Raw genomic sequence first — 19420 nt, 5'->3', positions numbered from 1 at the left:
TTATTTATTTATTTATTTAAAGTGTTTATATGCCTTGCTACATAGCCTCAGGACGGCTCACAGAATAAATAAATAGAACAATAACAATTACAATTAAAACCTGGAAACACACTGGCTGCACTTTTAAAATCTATAAATATTAAACATTATTAAAATACTGTTTGAATAAAAAGATCTTGGCCTGGCACCGGAAAACAAATTTCTCCTTGTGAGGAACTCAGAGTGGCTTACATAACTCTATTTCATCCTCACAAAAACAGCCCTGTGAGGTAAGTTGGACTGTGGATCTGTGACCAGCCCAAAGTCACCCAGTGAACTTCAGGACTGAATGGTGACCAGAACCTGGATCTCCCAGGTCCCCACTCCAATGCTCTACCACACCAGCTCTCAGACCATGAACAGAATTTATCATGCTATAATAAATGCAATTCTGTAAAATTGCAGTAATAATTAAACAAGTAACAGGCTGATAAAACTAATTTTTAAAACAATAACAGGCTGAAGCAACCTTACCCAGCCTTGGTGAATAAAAAAAGGCTTACCTTGGTTCTAAAGAGATTTTAACATCAACATGGCATTTGCTACTTTGAGAAGGTGTTCTAAAGTCATGTTACAACTGCAGAAAAGGAGGGAAAGCTTTCAAGGCTGCCATTTTGGCAGAGCCTGGGAAATGCTTGAAGTGCTGGGAGGGGATTTGGGAGAGCAGCCTGGTCCAATCCTTGACCCATGACATGGCATTGAGGGAGAAGGGCTAGCCAACTACATGGCTGGCATAGATAAAGGAAGCTAGCCTTTCTCCACCAAGGCACACCCAGAGAGGTAGAGCCCAGGATTACAGAAAAGCAGGGTTCTCAGAAATAGTTTCTAGTTTCAACAAGCTGCTCTGTCAATGCACAGAGACTCTTCCTCTGTTGGCTTTTAGTTTGCTGGCTGTACACTGGAAATAAAGTGCTTACTGCCAGAGAACTGTCTGTTGATTGAAAGGAAGGCAGGAACCCAGATCCTGTCATGCACCACTGCTGAGCTTTTGCCCATTCCTGTCTCAGGGATGGCTAGACCTGGTGAAGCAGCTGAAGCAGGTAAAAAGAACTCCTGGCCCTCTAGTGACAAACCTGGATTTTTTCTCCCCACCACCACACACCCATAGCAGATCTGTTCCTTATGGGGGAATGCAAAGGCCTCTGAAAGGCCTCACCTGAGCAAGATGACAAAAAGAAGTAGAGTTACTGTATGTGTCAGCAGCATAGTGATGACAATTCACTTCCGATCGCCAGATTATCTCCCCCAGTGACTTCGGCTGTGTGTATATGTCTGTAAAGCTACACACACTCTCACAAACATGAACTATATTAATATTTTTGTCATTTAGGTGTTCACAGCTTGACTAACACATCTTTCCTAAATAAAATTAATAGCTATTTGTGAGGACAGCTATACTAATGGCAATTTTATAAATGCTTAGCGATTATATAATTTTTGTTACAATTAACACTCAGCTGAAAAGTCTACTCAGAACAGATGCTGAAGCTGAATCCTCACAAAGTGATAAAAGTGCAGGCAGCACTATCTTGTTGTCTATCAGCCTTTGTTCGTTCATTCATACAATGTATTTCTATTGCATTCTTTGGTCAAAAGATACCTCTGCTACTCAACAGCTTATAAGAATCAAGAATTTGGCAGACCTCAGACCCAAACCTCAAAATACTTAAGACACAAGAAAAGGGGTTGGATGGGAGAGGGAAAAAGCATGATGATGCTTGATTACATCTTCCAGACGGGTAGGAATAATATATGAACTCAGGTTTGTACTGTACCTATTGCTATCTATTGACCAGGGCTGGCCTGGTCATTGCAACTTTCCCCCTTTTTAAACATTTTCTGCAGCTTTTCTTTTGACTCCAAGTTTAATCTGTTTCTTCTCTCATCTCCACAGGGTAAGATGTTTGGTCAGATGCTTTTCTGGTGTTAGTTTGGAGGGGGATGGACCACTCTTGGGACCGAGATGATGGCAGCTTACTGAGTTATCTGTGAAGGGCACACATTGATTTCATTGCAGAATAACACTTCAGATCACTGCCAAAGTGACCTCTAGCCCACAGAAACTTTTGCCACAATATAATAGACTTACTGGTGCCTTACACTCCTCTGTTGACATTTCCCAAGGTAGTACTCAAGTCTTTTGTCAGTCTTGGGGCCAAACAACACATGATGCAGGAGGTCCACTGATCTTTTGTCATCCTTTTCTTCCTTTAAATGCAAAGCGGGAGGGGGCCAGAGGAAAGAAATAGTTTGGATCAGGGCTGCTTGTATTAAGTGATCCTGATATTGTGTACTTGAGTCCATAACCACAGTTAATCACACATGGTGTCATTTAAATTCTAGCATATTGTTGTAGTGGTTTAACTGTATTTTGCTAAGTGTTTTTATCATTTTTATTACTTGCTGGACATTATGTAATAGAATGGTGATGAGATTATCTAAAAAGGGAAGAGTACCAGCTCTGAGCCCTTGTAATTGGCTGGAAATCCACCTAAATGATTAAAAATGTTATTACTATCATTGTTCCAGCTACATTACCATTTCCTTTGAATGATGACATCTCTGAGAGACCAGCTATTTACAGGAAATGCAGAACAGGTGCTTTCATGCCTGCAGAAGGCATGTGGCAGAGGTCATGTTAGGCAGGTAGGCCACTAGGGCTGGAGCCCCCAATCTCTCAGAGGCCATCTGCCGTGCCACCTTGCTGTCCATGGGCACCTTGCTGTCCACGGGTACAGCTGGCTTGGTGCTCTGTTGCATCTGATGCTTTTATGCCTGGATTTGCTTCAGCTTGTGCTTCTCTGCCCTTGAAGCAGGTTCTCCCACCAAATCAAATGGCCTCTTCTCCCTGTCCACATATCCTGCCCCACAAATAGGGGTCTCTTTAGAAGATACAGATCTTTATTTGAGGATTTGTTTGGTCCTGTGGGCCTGAGCTGCAGAACTTCTTAGTTTCTAGCACTGTCCATGGTGTGTGGAACCAGCCCTTTTCTTGAAACCAAGAAGTAAAGCACTGTACTTCTTGGATACAAGCTTAAAAAACTGTGTTTGTCACATACGTAGTGCAGTTTTAAGTGTAGTTAGAAACATGTATGATGTATGAAGTGATGATCCTCATGTTAAATTGCAGATGGGGGCAACGAGTAGCCCTATAGATGCTTTGGCCTATTACTCCATTGGCTCTGGCTGGTGTGATGAAGGGAACTGCAGGCTTTAAAAAAAATGTAGATGGTCATACAACTAAACTGATGGTTCTCAGCCAGGCCTAACCCTATTATTTTGCAAAGCGAGGTGGCTGCCTCAGGTGGCAGCCAAGAACTAGAGCCTGCCTTGTGCCCTCTAATCTTTCACGAATGCAGTAGCAGAGTGGGATGGGGACTATACTATTCCCCACCTCAGGCAGAAAAATGTCTTGAACCATCCCAAGCCTGAACTCTCCGGTATCAGCAGAGGGTTCCCATCATTCCTGATCATCAGCAATACTGGCTGAGGATGATCAGAGTCATAGACCAACACCATCAGAGCTTGGGCTACCACTCTAGAGGACAGAAAGAGGTGTTTTTGAGAGGCCGCAGGCAGTTTGTTGGACTTGGGGTGTCCAGGTTCAAGTCACCATGAAGAGGGAGCTGCGGGCCTTTGGAGCCGTCTAAGTGTCCGCAGGGATCGAGGCTGAGGAGCGGTGTCGCTTGGCTGCTGGAAGGACGACGCGCTGGCGCAGTCAGTGCCAAGCCTTGTGACCGAGCCGGAGGAGGCGGAGGCGAGGCGGAGGCGGCGCCAAGGCAGAGCCGGGCCCGGCCGGGCAAGGGGAGGAGGCCGGTGCTCCGCCTCGCAGTGACTCGTCGCCGGTGGTTCCGCGCAGCCTTCCCGCCCCATCCTTCCGACTGCCGCTGCCGCTCTCGCTCCAGCCGGAATGGCGCTGAGCCTGACGGTGAACCCGGGAGACCTCCCTCTCGGTAAGGACGGCCTGCTTCCCTTTCGGGCTTCCCTTCCCGCCGACTGGGGCCGCTCGACATCCCTGCCTTGTCGTCCTTCCCGCCCCAGGGAAGCGGGGCGTGTTGCTGCCATGTTGCATCAGGCTGCGTGCGCGTAAAGCGCCCGGCCGCCCATTCATTCCTCTCCACTGCCAGCCTAGGGAGCTATTTTGAGCGGGGCTGCGAGGGCGAAAATCGCGTCTCACGCTCCTCCCAAGGAGTTTCGGGGTCTGGGAGGTCGCGGCTGGGCCAAGGGCCGACGGACACAAGGGTTGGTGGAAGGAGGCCGAGGAAGGGCTGTGGAAGCCGCAGCAGGGCAGACAGGGAAAGAGACACGGGTACGCAGAGACACACGTGGCATCGGGAGGGCAGGTGGGCAAGGAAGAGGGTGTGTTGTGGGGTGGGGGCGGCTGCAGGCTGAAAGGGGTTGACACGTGGCACGGCTGATGCCAGGCGCAGCGGTTGACCACTGGAGGTGTACGTAGGCCGCAAGGCTCTGCCATGCCCTGTCTGTAGTTTTGGATTAGTGATCTCTTAACACCATTTAATCACCTTGCTCAATTACAAGTCAGGGTTGAGCAGAAAGGGCGGACAGACTGGAATGGCTATGTGTGCCTCTACATACAGTCATTTTCACTTAGACACACACTTGTCTCTCCCCAGGACTTAGGCAATAGGTTCTAAATGGATAAAGCACCCTTTTTCCATTTTCCTTCATCTGTTTTCTCTATAGATAGGTTTGCATTTTAAAGCGGATCTCAGGATTTCAGGCCTGGTTTTTTGGCATTTAACCTGATGTATCCCTTTTAAGTTGCTGAGGATAGCCATGTTAATGAAAGCTTTAAATTAGTGGATTCTTTGTCTTTTAGCATAGAAATTTTCTGTTTGTGTACCTATCCATGATGCACTTACTTGTAAGTCCCATTGAACTCAGTTGGTGTTCTGAGTAGACAGGCATAGGATTATATTGTAGGCCATCTCACATCTGCAACTACACATTGTAAGGATATGATGCGTAAATGTCATGAAGCAGAGTAAGTTGAGCAGGTGAGGAATCTGGGGAAGGGTTCCCTCAATGTGAGAAAAATCTAAATAATGTACAGTTTGAGGGAAGTTTTAAAAGTTTAAATGAGCAGCATAGATTTAAATTTTTATTTTACATGACACAATGAGTTCCTTTTTAGGAAATTCCATCCATACAGATGCCCTTACTGAATTGGGACTGCATTTAGGCATAGTAGGTAGGGTGTAGCTCAGGAGGATTTATGCCCAGTCATGGGATTTCTATAGTACTTATAGCTTGTCATCCTGTCTCCAAAAACAACTCTGTTGTAGACTGAAATAAGTAATCTAAATTTGCCAACAGTAACACTTCGGTCACTGAAAAGGTTGAACTTGCAGTTTTGTATACCATAAGTATTTCCTCAAAATTGCTGCAAACTATAAAAATAATGATCATGAATGATGCTTAGAACAATTGAGTGGATTCTCATAATAGGACATTATGAGCTGAATTCAGATAGACATGAGTATATGCAGAAATAGCCACATCTTTTTGGCTCACATATATTGCTCACATATATGTGCATGTGAGAATGATTTTGTAGGAACTTTGTTTCCACATTGCGATTTAATCGGCTGTCAAATTCTGCTCCTGTCATAGTATAAACTTTTTCTTTTGTGCTTTCATGTTATCTTAGTACCTTATGGCATGGTACTTATATATCTACTTAGTAGTAAGCCCTACTGAGTTCAATGGAGCTTAGTTTGGGATAGACATGAATAGGATTGGTGTTAGATACTAGATGTAGATACATGTAGATTTGGACTTCTGAGGACTCGAATATGCAGTCAAGATGGAAAGGTTTTATCTCAGGTTTGCCTTGGAAATATTGCACCTTTTGAAAAGAATGCTATAGAATAAGTTAATATTACATAATCATGAAGAGGATACTGATATTTATACGGAAGACTCATAAGCAGTTTTATTTAGTGAGCTGTCTTGCTAATCTAACTTGTTCCTAAAACTAATTCATATTCATTATGGTTTAAATTTAACTAGCATCTGTTTAGCTTAACAACTAAGTTGTTGTTCCTCCTAGTCAGTAGTAATAGTAGTCTACCAGAACTACTCATTGTGCTGTCAAACCTTTAAAAAAACATAGATCATAATTATTTAGTTAAACCCTCCATTTATGTTGATTGGAAATCAGTCACATGTAAAACATTAGTTTGAAATCTGTTTTATACAATCTTTAACATTATAAGTATAAGTACATTTTGTAGTTTTAATAATTTCAATAAATTTATGTCTTGGTTAAACAGACCCTTTGGAAGTTGTTGATTTAGGTTTTAGGACATGATCCAGGCAAAGTGAATCACCTTTTAGGTCCACCTTGATTTAGGCATAACTCTTCCATTGAAATCAGTGGGATTTAAAGATGGTTAAGATTTAGCTGGATCATGGTTTTAGCGCAGTACTATGAATTTTACAGTAGTGCTAGGCAGTGGGTTTACAGCAAATTTTTGCTGAGGTCATGGCAGGTTTTATTGTAGGTTTTAGTCTCCCTCCTGAGCACTAATTGCTTCCAGGAAGCAGATGCCAACAAATTCATGTAGGATTGAACTGATTTTTTTCCCCTGCGTGTATTGGTCTACATTTCATAGTAAAACTGTTGTGAGTTTGGTTATCTTTTACACTATCAGTATGAAATATTTCATCTATTAGGAGCCTTGCTGACTGCAGAACATGTGAAGAATCATGTTAAAATTTCAGTTGAAGAAGGCAAAGAGACCATCCTACGGGTATCTGAGTAAGTGCCTTATATGTCTGCCATCATTACTTTTAAAAGTCAGTTGATATAATATTGATCCTGGCAAGAGGAGAGCAGAAGGAAGAATAATTCTGACTTAATGATGTTATGTAGAATGAATAACTAGTTAGGGTACAGCTCTGTTTGGTTGACACTCACTAGATGGAATCCTTTGATCTTGGAGGTTTTTATGATTCCACTGGCAAGCCAGACTACTGCTAGCAGAGCAGGAGGAAAGAAGTCATAATACTGTCTATGGCTTGAGGACAGGGAATCTGAAAAATACTATATATCTAGGGTATTATTTCAGGGACAATAGAGTTGCACCCTTAAGCATTGTATTTGTTGACTTTTGTTTGTTCATTTCTTTCATCTGCACTCCAAAATTACTTTGATACTTTCATTTGTAGATTTGATTCATTTTTAATACTGCCTTTCCTGTAAAGGCCCTTGATTATACATTTTAAGACATTTTGGCAAAATTAATTTCTATTCATGAAGCATAAGGATTGAATTGATTTTTGCAGTGGTCTGATGTAGCTTCTTTATAGGTTCTCTATTTCTTTGGACCATTGAGCTATGTAGAACTTGCTGTGAAACCTGGTAGAGCGACATGAATTTTATTGTGTAGGAATTTAGGAATCAGGACGTCTGTGGCTGCCGTGTTCCTGATGTTGGCAGCTGTGTCTTGCGTTGCACATCCACTGAGTCATTCCTTTTCTGTCTCACCTGTCCTATTCTCTGGTGGTTCTTAAGGAAGAATTGGGAAGTGGTACCATGATGTTGAGTACTGACTAGAATTTCCAGCTCCATGTGACTGGCCCTCTTCTGCTCTAGTAGTCACTTACTTGCAGGAGTTGAACCATCTGAACAGATTGTAGGCTAAAAGGAAGCATGCTGTATTGATGCTTTTATCTTTTTTATTATGAAATCATGTTACAGATCTTTAGATTGGTAAAGTTAACACATGTCAGGACAGGTACACTTTGGATGAAAAGTAGGTTATGATTCCTATGTAGAAGTATAAGAAATTGTTGGAGTTATTGACAAGTTGTGAGTTTTGGGTGATGAAACAACCAGATAGATTTGTGATTTCATTTATTACATTTGTGACTGACACATAGATGTAGCTAATATTTAACATGTAGGAAAATTTATTAAGAATTGTTTTCCAAGATATGCGGCCCTGAGAATTCCTTTCAAGTGTAGACAAAATGTTGTGCATATGTTGCAAATGTATTAATGTTTTTTCTTGTCAGTCAGCATTGTAGTTTGACATATGGTGTCTGAGACTGTTCCACCGCTACCAATTTGTTGCTATTAAATACTAATTAAATAGTAATTCTTACTGGGTGAATTTTTACTCAACAATTCACTCAGTACCAAGCTCGACTGTTCATGCATAGAGGTAACCAGGCAGCCACTGTGCTCGATCACAGCCTGTCCTTGCAATACTTTGCAGTATTGCAGTATATTCTTGAGCAATCAGTTTGCCCTTCAATGTTATTTTTACCTTTATTTTATCCAGCTCTGTAACAAATTTTTACATTGAATTTCTATAGCAGCACAGCTCTTAAAACGGTGATTAAGGAGCATTCGCTGAGAAATATCCAATTTTACTTGCATTCCTAGTAAATAACTTCTATTGGCCTGAAGAAATTAATCTATAAATTTGGTTTGGCTTCATATATTTCAGATTCATTTTTCATGAATTCTGGATCTGAACATGTTTTTAAGTTAAAATAAGAATCTAGCCCATTTGTTTTCTTATTGATACAAATGCCTAGGATTGTATCTAATTGTGGTTGGGCCTTAGTGGAAGTTACTTCCATTCTTGCAATTCAGGGCACCTGTTTTTTCGCTGGTGCCCTACTGCTTATTTAATCCCCCACCCCATCCCTTCTGAAAAGCCCTTTCTAAAGTTTAGTGTCCTTTTGGAACAAAATGGGATATCATAGAATGCTGCAGTGAGGGGAGGGTTGGGCAGACATTGGTGCCCCACCTTGTGCAACAACAGTGCTTTTCACTAAGGCATAGCTTAGCCTTTCACTGAACAACAAAATTAGTAAATGCTGTTCTTGCTGTAAAGCGGGTAGATGAGGCGAAATCCAGCCTTCCTAGAGTACCTACTCTAGATGATTTATTCCTTTCAAGTGCTTTCAGAGCAGCTTTCACTTCACTTTCTAATATTGCAGTTTGTTCCTCATAGGATGCATTTCTGAAGGAGTCTGTCATCGTCTTATCTCTTCTGTATAGTGTTTCAATATATCTCTTCCACTTTTTCTTTATTATATCCTGGTTAGGGAGTGTATTTACTGTTTGTCTTTCAACATTCTTAATCTAAGTTTGAATTTCTCTTTCATTTCTTGAATCTGCTGGAAGAGCTCACTTGGTTTTCTCTTTTGATAATTTCTTCTATTTTTTTTCCCACTGGCCAGTATAATAGTTCGTTTTGTTTCTATGTGGCAGTCACTGAAAAGTTGCATTCGGGATTCTGATCCTATTTTGGTCACCTTCTGCCTCTCTTCTGTCCTTAACAATTGTGTTTCTTCCAAACCCATCTAGGCTTTCTCTTTCCCTTTGCTACAGGAATTGTTTGACCTCTTCCTTAATAATGTCTCTGGTTTCACTCCATAGTTCTTCTGGTTCCCTGTCAGTTGAGTTCAAGAATGGAATCTATTCTTTATGTGGACTTTTTCAGGACTGTTATTTAAGTTGTATTTTGGCACTCTGCTTCCGTTAGTGATTTTTTCAAATTTGCTGTAGGCTTTAATATTGAGAGTTCATGGTTACTACCACAATCTGTTCCTGCTGTTGTTTTGGCAGCAAGAATACAGCTTCTCCATCTTTTGATTCTAGTTACATAACCTGTTTGATTTCTGTATTGGCCATTTGGTGATATCCGTGTGTACATCCTTCTTATCTCTTGCCTAAAGTATGTATTTACAATAAAAGATGGTTGGCTTCACAGAACTGTATCAGTCATTTTCTTGCTTCGTTTCTGATCCTTAGACCAAATTCTTCCACGAAGTTTGATTCTGGTTTGTTTCCTATTTCTGTGTTCCAGTCATTTATGATGATCAGCATGTCTTGTTTTGGTATGTTATGGTTTCCTCTTGAATGTTATGTAAAATGTTTGATTTCTTCTTCAGCTTCTGTTGGAGCATAGTTGAATGATGATTTTGTTCAGAATTGTGATTTTGTTCAGACTTTGCAGATAGCCCCCTGCTGCCTGTGCCATGTCTTGCCACAGTATTAGAACCACACAGTTTCCTCTGAGTTTGTCATTTCCAGAGTAAAACTCTTTCTGTTTGTCTGACAGAAAATGTTCATTTTCAGTACATTTTAGTTTAGTTTCAGTACATTTTAGTTTCTTCACACTGAGTACTGCATTATTTAGCCATTCCATTTCTTTCTTTATGGTTTCTAGTTTGCCTTGATTCAAACTTCTCATGTTACATCTTCCAATTGTATGTGTTGTGCAGCATTGGGCTTGCATTTCGCCTCTCTGAATGTCAGCTACTACATTTCCTTTCGGCTTTGATTAGCTGTGTCATTAGTGGCAGTGCTATTTGTACTTGTCCTTTGCTTTTCCCCAGTAGCTGACTGCCTTCTGACCTGGGAGTCTCATCTTCTGGTACTTTCTCTCATTTCATTTTGAACTATTTCATCATAACTTTTTCAAGGCACGCAGTAATCAGAAGTGGTTTACCATTGCCTCCTTCAGTACCATTGCCATGCTACACAGTACTAGCCAGAGTTAGCATAAGCATCACTGTCATTGTTTGCAGAAGATTCTCTGCCAGTATCACATTCATCTACCACTGCTGCCCAGTAGCTGCCCTTCAGAAGTTTCTCTGCCCTCATCGTCATTAGAAAGATCCATTCTCTTCTGCTGTTGCCACCATTACTCCTGAAGAGGATGGGAGCATCTTAGTTTGGTGTCTCTGCTTTGACCGTTCTGCCCTGAGTGATACTGCTAAGAGACCAGCTTAGTGAGACAATCTGGCCTCCTGACAATGTTGCTCTTGACGTCTCGAAAACATGTAAAACAATTAGGAAGTACATTTTAATTTTGTCAACATTGGACAGAAGAAGTGGCACTGAGAGCCCTAATAGTTGCAAAGAGCTTGGAAGGATAAATAGCCACCAGTTACTATTCAGTGGATGGAACATCTTACTGCATTTGCAGTATTTGAATGCCAGTCTGACAGTCAACAATTTCATCTGGTTGCTTATCTAGATCTACTCATTGCTTATAATAACTCACATATTTGAGACATAAATGTCAGTTTTTAAAAAACCAGTATTCACAAGTGAATACACTTTATTCTTTTTTTGCATAACTTATTCATGGTTATGCATGGTTAACTTATACATGGTTGCATAACTTATTCAAACTTGTTAAACTTTTCTTAGCATTTTCCTTCCCTGGGTAATAAAGATTATTGCAGTGTAGCAAATTATAAGGTTCAGATAAAGTTATGTGTGTTCTTCTGGTAGTAAGCCCATTAATTCTTCTGGAAATAACTTGCTAGGCTATTTTTATAATCCATTCTAATGCAGTTATAGTCCAAGTATCGATAAACACATTTTTCATCTTTCTTCAATAGCCAAGTTGCATTCACGGATGTGAATTCCATAGCTCGCTATCTGGCCAGAATTGCCACATCTTCTGGATTATATGGATCTAATTTGCTGGAGCACACTGAGGTGAGAAACAGTCTTGTATATTTGATATTGACTCATGAAGTTGGAAAGGCCATTTAAACTGCCATGTCCTACTCTCTGCTCAGTGCAGGAATCCCAGTTTAAACTCACAGATTGTTGTCCATCTTTCTCTGAATATATCCAGTGATGGACAGCCCACCACCTAAGGCAGCTGGCTTCATTGTGTGACTGGTCTGACGTACACTGCCCTGGAATTGCAGTGTACATCAGACCCTATTTGATCAATCCCTTAAATGTTGCAGAATATCATCCGCTGATGTGTACTTAATTAATTCATCTTCTAGTAATTAATATTTCTATAAGAGCTGTGTAATGCCTTTTTGTTGCTTATAATTAATGCTTTTTTGTAAGTTGTTAGCTATTATTTGAATGGTATAATTTTCTCCTTTTCCAAAGATTGACCATTGGATGGAGTTCAGCACCACAAAGCTGTCAGATCCTACCAAGTTTGCTCTAGCACTTCAAGAGCTCAATAACTCCCTTTCTCTGAGAACCTACTTGGTTGGAAACACTTTGAGCCTTGCAGATTTCAGTGTCTGGGCAGCACTAAAAGGTGAAGAATGTAGTAAACTGCTAAAATGTGTTATGTCTTGATCAATGCTCATTCATGTTTTCATTGTATCTTGTGGTGTTGTAAATTTATATAAGTGATGATGCCTCATGTATTAAAATCCATGGAATTCTCTACTTATTTTGTCTTTAAGTAAATTTAGATCAGAGTCCTATTGTGATCCCATAAGCTGCCAAACTTAGTCACTTATGGTGAGCCTTGCCTGTGCCTCACCCTAGATGCTAGATGGATTTTCTGCACTAGGAAGAGGAGGGATTGGAGGTCTGATTCCAAATTCAGAGCCCTGTTTTCAACCCTGACCTGGGAATCTGAAATGCCCTATGGCTCATTCGATGTCTAGGCTATAGGATTGCTGCCTTATCAGGAGCATCAAATTCTACTTACCACCACCACCACACTTCTATACCATGGTGTGGCTGATGCTCCTGTTTCACATGAGGGATGTGCTATGCTGCAGCATGTATTGTTCTTTCAATTTACTGCTTTTATCAGATTGTTTAACATTGTTTGTTTTAATTATTACTCTTCCTCAAAGTACTTTTAGGGTTGAAGAGCAGGGTGTAAATATCTGTAAATAAATAACATCACATTTTGTATAAATAAAATGCTACAATATGTTGAATTTTATCCATCATTTTCAGGCTGTTCAGAACATGGAAGGACCTCTTCCAGAAATATAACTGCCCCTTTTTGAACACAAATTCCTTCCATTTACAGGGCAAAAATGTTTTCTACAACCTCTTAAATTCACAGATCCATTAAATCTACAGACAAACTATGATGAAACAGCTTTTTGCATTGTGCCATCACCATTTTTATCAGTGAAAGATCTCATTTTTCCTTCTTTAAATAGTATAGACTTATAGTTTGAGTAATTATCACCATGCTCTTCCATCATTCAATAAAATCAAAAACTAAAATTGTGTTATAATAGCAGTGATTTCGCAAATGCATGTTTCATAATCTGTAAATATTCTGCTTTATTTTTGTATAAATAAAGTTAGTAATATGTAATATCAGGCTGTTTCCTAGTTTTTAATACATCTTTTCCCAACAGGCAACAATACCTGGCAAGAACAGTTACTTCAGAGTAATTGTCCAGTTCATGTGAAACGCTGGTACAATTTTCTTGAAGCCCAATGTGTTTTTCAGTCAGTAGGTTCCAGGTGGACTGTGGGAGGCCCTGTTCCAAAGGCTAAAGTGGTAAGCTTATTGCTGATTAGGAATTTCTGGCTGAAATTTTGCCAAAAAGTCTGACATCTAAAGAAGATGAAATATAACTGAAGGCAGGACGTGCTCCAATGGAGCAAAGCTCAGGGAACCAAGGTTGCATTTAGATGCCAGGAAGCACTTCCTGACAGTTAGGACCCCAAGGGAATGGGCTTCCACGAGAGGTCGTTGAGGCCCCATTGGTGAGGGTGTTCAAAGATAGGCTGGACATGCGCATGGCGGGCATGTCATGAGCGGAGCCGGCTGGAGCCGGGGATCAGACTAGATGGCACAGGAGGCACCTCTTGACTCGCTCCATTTCTGTGTTTCTGTGTTATCTACAAAGTGCTGAGCAAAAAAAGGTTGCAATGATCTGGTGCCTAACTGAGCTGAATCTGAATCGGCAAACATTGTTTGCATAGTTCCAAAACAAATAAGTGGGAATATATAAGTTAATAATGGGAGAAATTAAAACCTAGCTGATAGTTTTGTGACTTTTTAGTTGGTCTTATAGAGGATGTTATGCTACTATGGACCTTTTCCAAATGAATCAGCAGCTGTTGTTTTTATGTACAATGCAAGTTGTCAAAGTGTAGTTAAAAATGGATTTAAAGAAACAAACCTGTTCAGTTTTGAACTGAGTAGTTAGATACATGGATTTTATTGATATAGGAGAGCCAAGGTTATTGGCCTTGTCCTGTTTCAACTTAATTGAATTGCTTGTTAACATAAAGATAATACCATTGCTTAAGACACTGTTATTTGGGTGGAGGTTAACACAACAAATCTCAAATAATTGTTGCATAGCACAGCTGTTAATCATTTCTCAGACTATATCATTCTGAATTCTCTTATTAGTGCATGCATTAATAATGTCATTTATTTATTTTTAAGACTGAAGAAAAGAAGCAAGATGTTGGAAAATTTGTTGAGCTCCCTGGTGCGGAGATGGGAAAGGTCATTGTTAGATTTCCTCCTGAAGCAAGTGGGTAAGTTGACATATTCTGTTAAGGACTTTAAAACCCAGATTCCTTTCACAAAATGAAAGCTAATGGGATTAAAAGATACTGCTTTTGCAATAAATGCAGGAGAATTAAATAAAAAACAGAGTTTGTAAATTTGAAGCTTGTTCTTTTTCCTAGATACTTGCATATTGGTCATGCAAAAGCTGCTCTATTGAATCAGCACTATCAGGTCAACTTCAAGGGTAAACTGATCATGAGGTTTGATGATACAAATCCTGAAAAAGAAAAAGAAGACTTTGAAAAGGTATCTGAAACTCAGTCATTTGTAATGTTACTGTACAATTAATTATCTAGATATCTCACTATGGTTCCAGTTGCTTAATTTTTATATAGTTATTTTAATTGGAGAGAGGGAGAAAATACAGAGGATTTCATTATTTTGCATGGCATTCACACATGATTTTGCTGAATTTTAACAATGGTCATGGAGCATTTAAATAACCTTGAGAATTACTAGTTTCAAGAGCTCTGACTTGTATATAGCAGAAGAACAAACGAAATTCTAGCTCAGGATTAAAGTTGCCTGTCACTTTTTAGTCAACAGGCAGCCCTGTTTAACTTTAGCAGTGTTGTTGCATCCTGTGCCTTTAGAACATGCCCAGAGGCAGTGGAAATTGGGTTAAATGGGCAAATCCTTCCCACCTAGTCTATCCTGCCCATTCCTGCAGATAGATAAAAAAGAACATTGGTGATTCACCTTGCTCATGTGGATTCGCTTCTTGCATTTTTTCTATACAGCCCTGAGACATTGTGAAGGGTGGGATAGAAAATCTTTAAACAAACAAACAAACAAACAAACAGATTCGGCCCTTCAGATATTGCTGTGGTGAGGTGGGCTGAAAAGAAGTGCTGGTGAATAACACATAAAAAGACTTCTTATAGATTTATGTTACTTTCAATCCACAGTAAGAAATAACAGCCTGTTATACAGCCTGATCCTGTGTGAAGCTGACCTTCCTTATTTTTTAAAAAAATTAAATGGTTACATTGATAGGAGATACATTCCTTGCTGACTCTCTCAACCTAGTACTGCTTCCTACATCATGCAGGATGTCTTGGGCTTTACTACTTCCCGACATAGCTTGGAGTACAATTTCTGTATTTTGCTTGCTTGGGTTTCCTTTATTGAAAATTCTCTAAGAACTATATGGCAGTTTTAGCATTCTTTTGGGTGAATAACATTTCCATTTTTGTTAGGTTTCACTCTATGTTGCAAGTTCTCAAAGAAACTGAAAGTTGCATTTCTTGAATACATCCCTCTTCTTTCCTCATTTAGCTGCATTGTTTTGCACTTGCACAGAGATTTAGATTTGATTTAGACAAAGAATAGAATGCTCTTATTGTGTTTTATCTGATGAAGAGTTTGAAAAACAAAAGAAATTTGATATAGGTGAGAACTATGTTTTGAACCATGGTTGTAGAGAATTTAAAGTCCCCCCTCTCCCAATTGATGATGATATACCAAGATATCAGTGAAGGCTTCTACTCCCCAAGGAAGCATTTGAGGAATGCTTTGAGATGAGAAAATAAAGAACAGACTTCTGTAAGTAATAGGACTTAATGCTAGTAGAGGATGATGTCAGTTTGATCCTTAAAAATTATATTTGCAGGTTATTTTGGAAGATGTTGCAATGCTGCACATTAAACCAGACCAATTGACATACACTTCTGATCATTTTGAAACCATAATGAGATATGCTGAGAAGCTCATTCAGGAAGGGAAGGCTTACGTAGATGACACGCCAGCGGAACAAATGAAAATGGAACGAGAGCAGAGAATAGAGTCCAAGCACAGAAACAACTGTAAGAAGCTTTATCTAGGTTTCATCTCCTTTTGTATAATGTAATTTCTCTGAAATGTAGTAATTGCTTCATCAATATACAATTTCAGAGCATGCAGAACCCTTCAGCTGCTGTGAGTGTGATTAAAAATGGCCTCAGTAACTCATTGTGTATTATTGCCTAAGTTCTCATCCCTTGGTAATACCAAGTAGTGGCAAGTTCATTCTTAAGGAATCAATCAAGAGCCCACTGAAAAGGATCTTGAGCTGTATTGAACAAGGCAAATGCTTTACATGTGGAAGGCTCCTGGTTAGTCTGCAACTTCTGCAGTTAAAATAATCTTGGATTGCAGAGATGGCAGAGTGCTGCCCGGCAAGAATCTGTCAGTCAGGATAGACAATAGGAGGTTGGTTGACCAATGATCTGATGAAGTATAAGGTTGCTTCATATAACTATATATGTATTTGTCAAGCAAAGATATCCAAAACTATGCAAAACTATGCAAAGACTGCAAAAATATGAAGCTTCTTAATCTGTCCCTTATATGATGGTTGGCATTTTAATTTGGTGTTGTCTCCATGTTCCATTGATGCTCATTCCCTCTAAAAAATAGTGCCCAACAGGCATTGCTTCTTTATAATCCCAGGAGAAAGTGCCTGAGGGTATAAAAATACAACCCTGCATAAAAGTGGTTTGGCCAACTGACTTTAAAAACCCATAGCAAAGCTTTCCCTCAATGGATTTTCATTCTGTGTTCTGGAAGGTAAAGCTTAGAATCTTGGCTTTAAAATAAGACTTAAGATGATCTGAATTGAACCTAGCTTCATGCCTTTTTTAGGACCTTTGTTTGGTGTGTCAAGGTCCAGCTATTCCTATGCGGCTTTCTGTGTGACTTTGTCACTCTAAGCATTTTTCTTTTATCAAATGGCAACAACAACAAAAGGTAAAGGGTAGAAAGCTGACACTTGATGTTTTAGCACAGTCATGTTTTGACAGTGTTATAAAAGAACAAATTGGTAGGACTACTGACAGGGCTTTTTTTGTCATAGAACGCACCGGAACGGCGTTCTGGCACCTTTTTCCCCAATGGATTTTACGAAGTGATTTTGAATCGTAGCAGATCAGCAGCAAACATCATTAACATAGTGCCTGCCTGTGGTCACGCGCTTACTGCCGGCGATGTGAGTTCCGGCACCTTTTTTTTACAAAAAAAGCACTGACTACGGATACGTTAATTTCAGTACTCCACCATACAGGATCAGGTTAATTGCCTCACATAAAATGCTTAGCTATTCCTGACAGACTTGCCAAAGTCCATTGGGGAAAAAGGCCAGCCACAAAATCACAGGAAGAGGCCTTACAATTTGCATGGAAGGAATAGCAGCTCTTTAGTTAACAATTCTAGCATTTACTTTGGCAATAATTTTGTTAGATTTCCATCTATTCCTAATTTGGATTATTTTGACATGTGGTAAATAATGTATCATGGTATCTGAACTGGGTTGTTAAAATCTGAACTAAATGTTTGCAATTTTAATAGCTGTTGAGAAGAACATGCAGATGTGGGAAGAAATGAAAAAGGGAACAGAATATGGGCAGACGTGCTGTCTACGAGCAAAGATTGACATGAGTAGCAATAATGGATGTATGAGGGATCCAACCCTTTATCGTTGCAAAAACCAACCACATCCACGTACTGGAAATAAGTACAAGTATGTGTTATGCTTAGGAATACCTTTCCTTAAATTTTTTACATTGGTTTCTACTTTGGTTTCGCTTAGATAAGTAGGGCCCCAGCCCAGAGTTTTCAGGAAATTAGTTTCCGGAAACATTTGTAGAAACTATGGGCTGGATCCCTACTTACTCAGCCCTTACCCTAGTAGTGTATGAATCTGCTCTGCAAATAGGTATTTATGTGTATGTACGTTATTATCAACTGATACCAAATCTTAATGGTTGATTCACTGCTGTTGAATCAACACAAATGTTAATTCACTAAGGGCACAATCTGATGCATGTTTAAATAGGAAAATGCCTTAAAACTCCCAACATTTCCTAGCCAGCCACAGCTACAAATTTTACTGAACTGCTTTGGGGAGAGATTCTCTTGATTCAGAGGTGAGCCATTACACCTGCTCTCCATCTCCAGAGGCCTTAAAGTAAAGCCAGAGCTGTAGTTTGGGAGGTACTGCTCCAGGAGACAAATGCTTGAATTTGTTGTAGTGGCTCAGGTTTTTTATCCCCTATGGTTTTGAATTTTGCATTGAAATGCTAGGCTGTTTTCTTGTATTTTTGTATTTTACCATACTGTATAAATTGTTTTTAACCACTCAGAGAGCTTTGGCAATTGGATGGTATAGAAATGGAATGCATGAAGTGACTTGGTCCTACAACTTTAGACACAAATAAGTCTACAACTCCTAGCATTTTCCAGCCCGTATAGCTGACTGGATAATGCAAGGAGTTCTGCGACTTTTTATTGTTTAAACATGCATAGGATTACATCTTGAGGACCAGTTCAGTAAGATTTGTAGCAGTGGAGCATCAGGCTCCTATATTTCCACCCACTACAAAGGAAGGGCATGCGTATGTGACCTAACAGGCGATTCTGCATGTACTTGGACTCAGACTCTGATAATTCAGTTGTTCACTTCATAAGCAGTTGAGCACTGCAGAAAAAGTTTTTTGCTTCATGTTTCTTACATTTTCTGTTTAGTTAAATGAGTGCTTATCTCCCTCCTACCCCTTTCCTATTATTGCCATGTTGATGCTCTGGCTACAAGCATTGATTATATGTCCTTTAAAGGTAATTGGCTAAATGGATCCCTGCTTTTAGTGCATATACATTGGATGAAGTCTATTTAATGACAGATTATTTCAGTTGATTGTTGGCTTAACTCACTGCTTCACTGTGTGATAAATTTAGAGAAGAGGCACTGAATACATTTCATAATTTTGGCCCTGTACGTAAACACTTCAGAGTGAATTGAAACTACTATTAGTTTTAGTTGTGCTTTGTCTGAGGTCAGATCCACAGCAGCCTGCTGTCATGGCACAGTAGTTTCATTCAAGTAAAAACTTTAGGCAGAGTTAGATATTACAAGAGTTTCCCCTGATTCTGTGTTTCCATCATAACTCTAGTGCATGTGTTGGGGGGGTCCCTTTCCATAGAGAACGAGCGGGCTGGCAAGGAGCTTAGCGCTTCTTCCCTCCACCCATTTTCTCCCAAAAGTGCTCCCCTTCCCAGCGTTTATCTTCAGCCAGGAACTGAGTGAGCTG

General features: G+C 39.9%; 1 protein-coding gene across 1 annotated transcript in view; it reads left to right on the top strand.

The window, feature by feature from the left end:
• Positions 1-3840: 3840 nt before the first annotated feature.
• The window catches only part of EPRS1 (glutamyl-prolyl-tRNA synthetase 1), a 49922-nt gene continuing 34342 nt past the window's right edge, over positions 3841-19420 (top strand). Inside the window, exons 1-9 of the mRNA XM_044449887.1 lie at positions 3841-3992; positions 6739-6823; positions 11437-11536; positions 11951-12107; positions 13183-13328; positions 14229-14323; positions 14477-14603; positions 15970-16162; positions 17682-17853. Of these exons, the coding sequence (XP_044305822.1) occupies positions 3950-3992; positions 6739-6823; positions 11437-11536; positions 11951-12107; positions 13183-13328; positions 14229-14323; positions 14477-14603; positions 15970-16162; positions 17682-17853 (1118 nt within the window). The 5' untranslated portion in view covers positions 3841-3949. The remainder of the gene's footprint in view (positions 3993-6738; positions 6824-11436; positions 11537-11950; positions 12108-13182; positions 13329-14228; positions 14324-14476; positions 14604-15969; positions 16163-17681; positions 17854-19420) is intronic.

The sequence above is a fragment of the Varanus komodoensis genome, unplaced genomic scaffold (genome assembly GCF_004798865.1).
Source record: "Varanus komodoensis strain SLA01 unplaced genomic scaffold, ASM479886v1 scaffold1, whole genome shotgun sequence".
Lineage (NCBI taxonomy): Eukaryota > Metazoa > Chordata > Lepidosauria > Squamata > Varanidae > Varanus > Varanus komodoensis.
The sequence above is the reverse complement of the archived record's forward strand: the minus strand, read 5'-3'. Positions and strand labels throughout refer to the sequence as shown.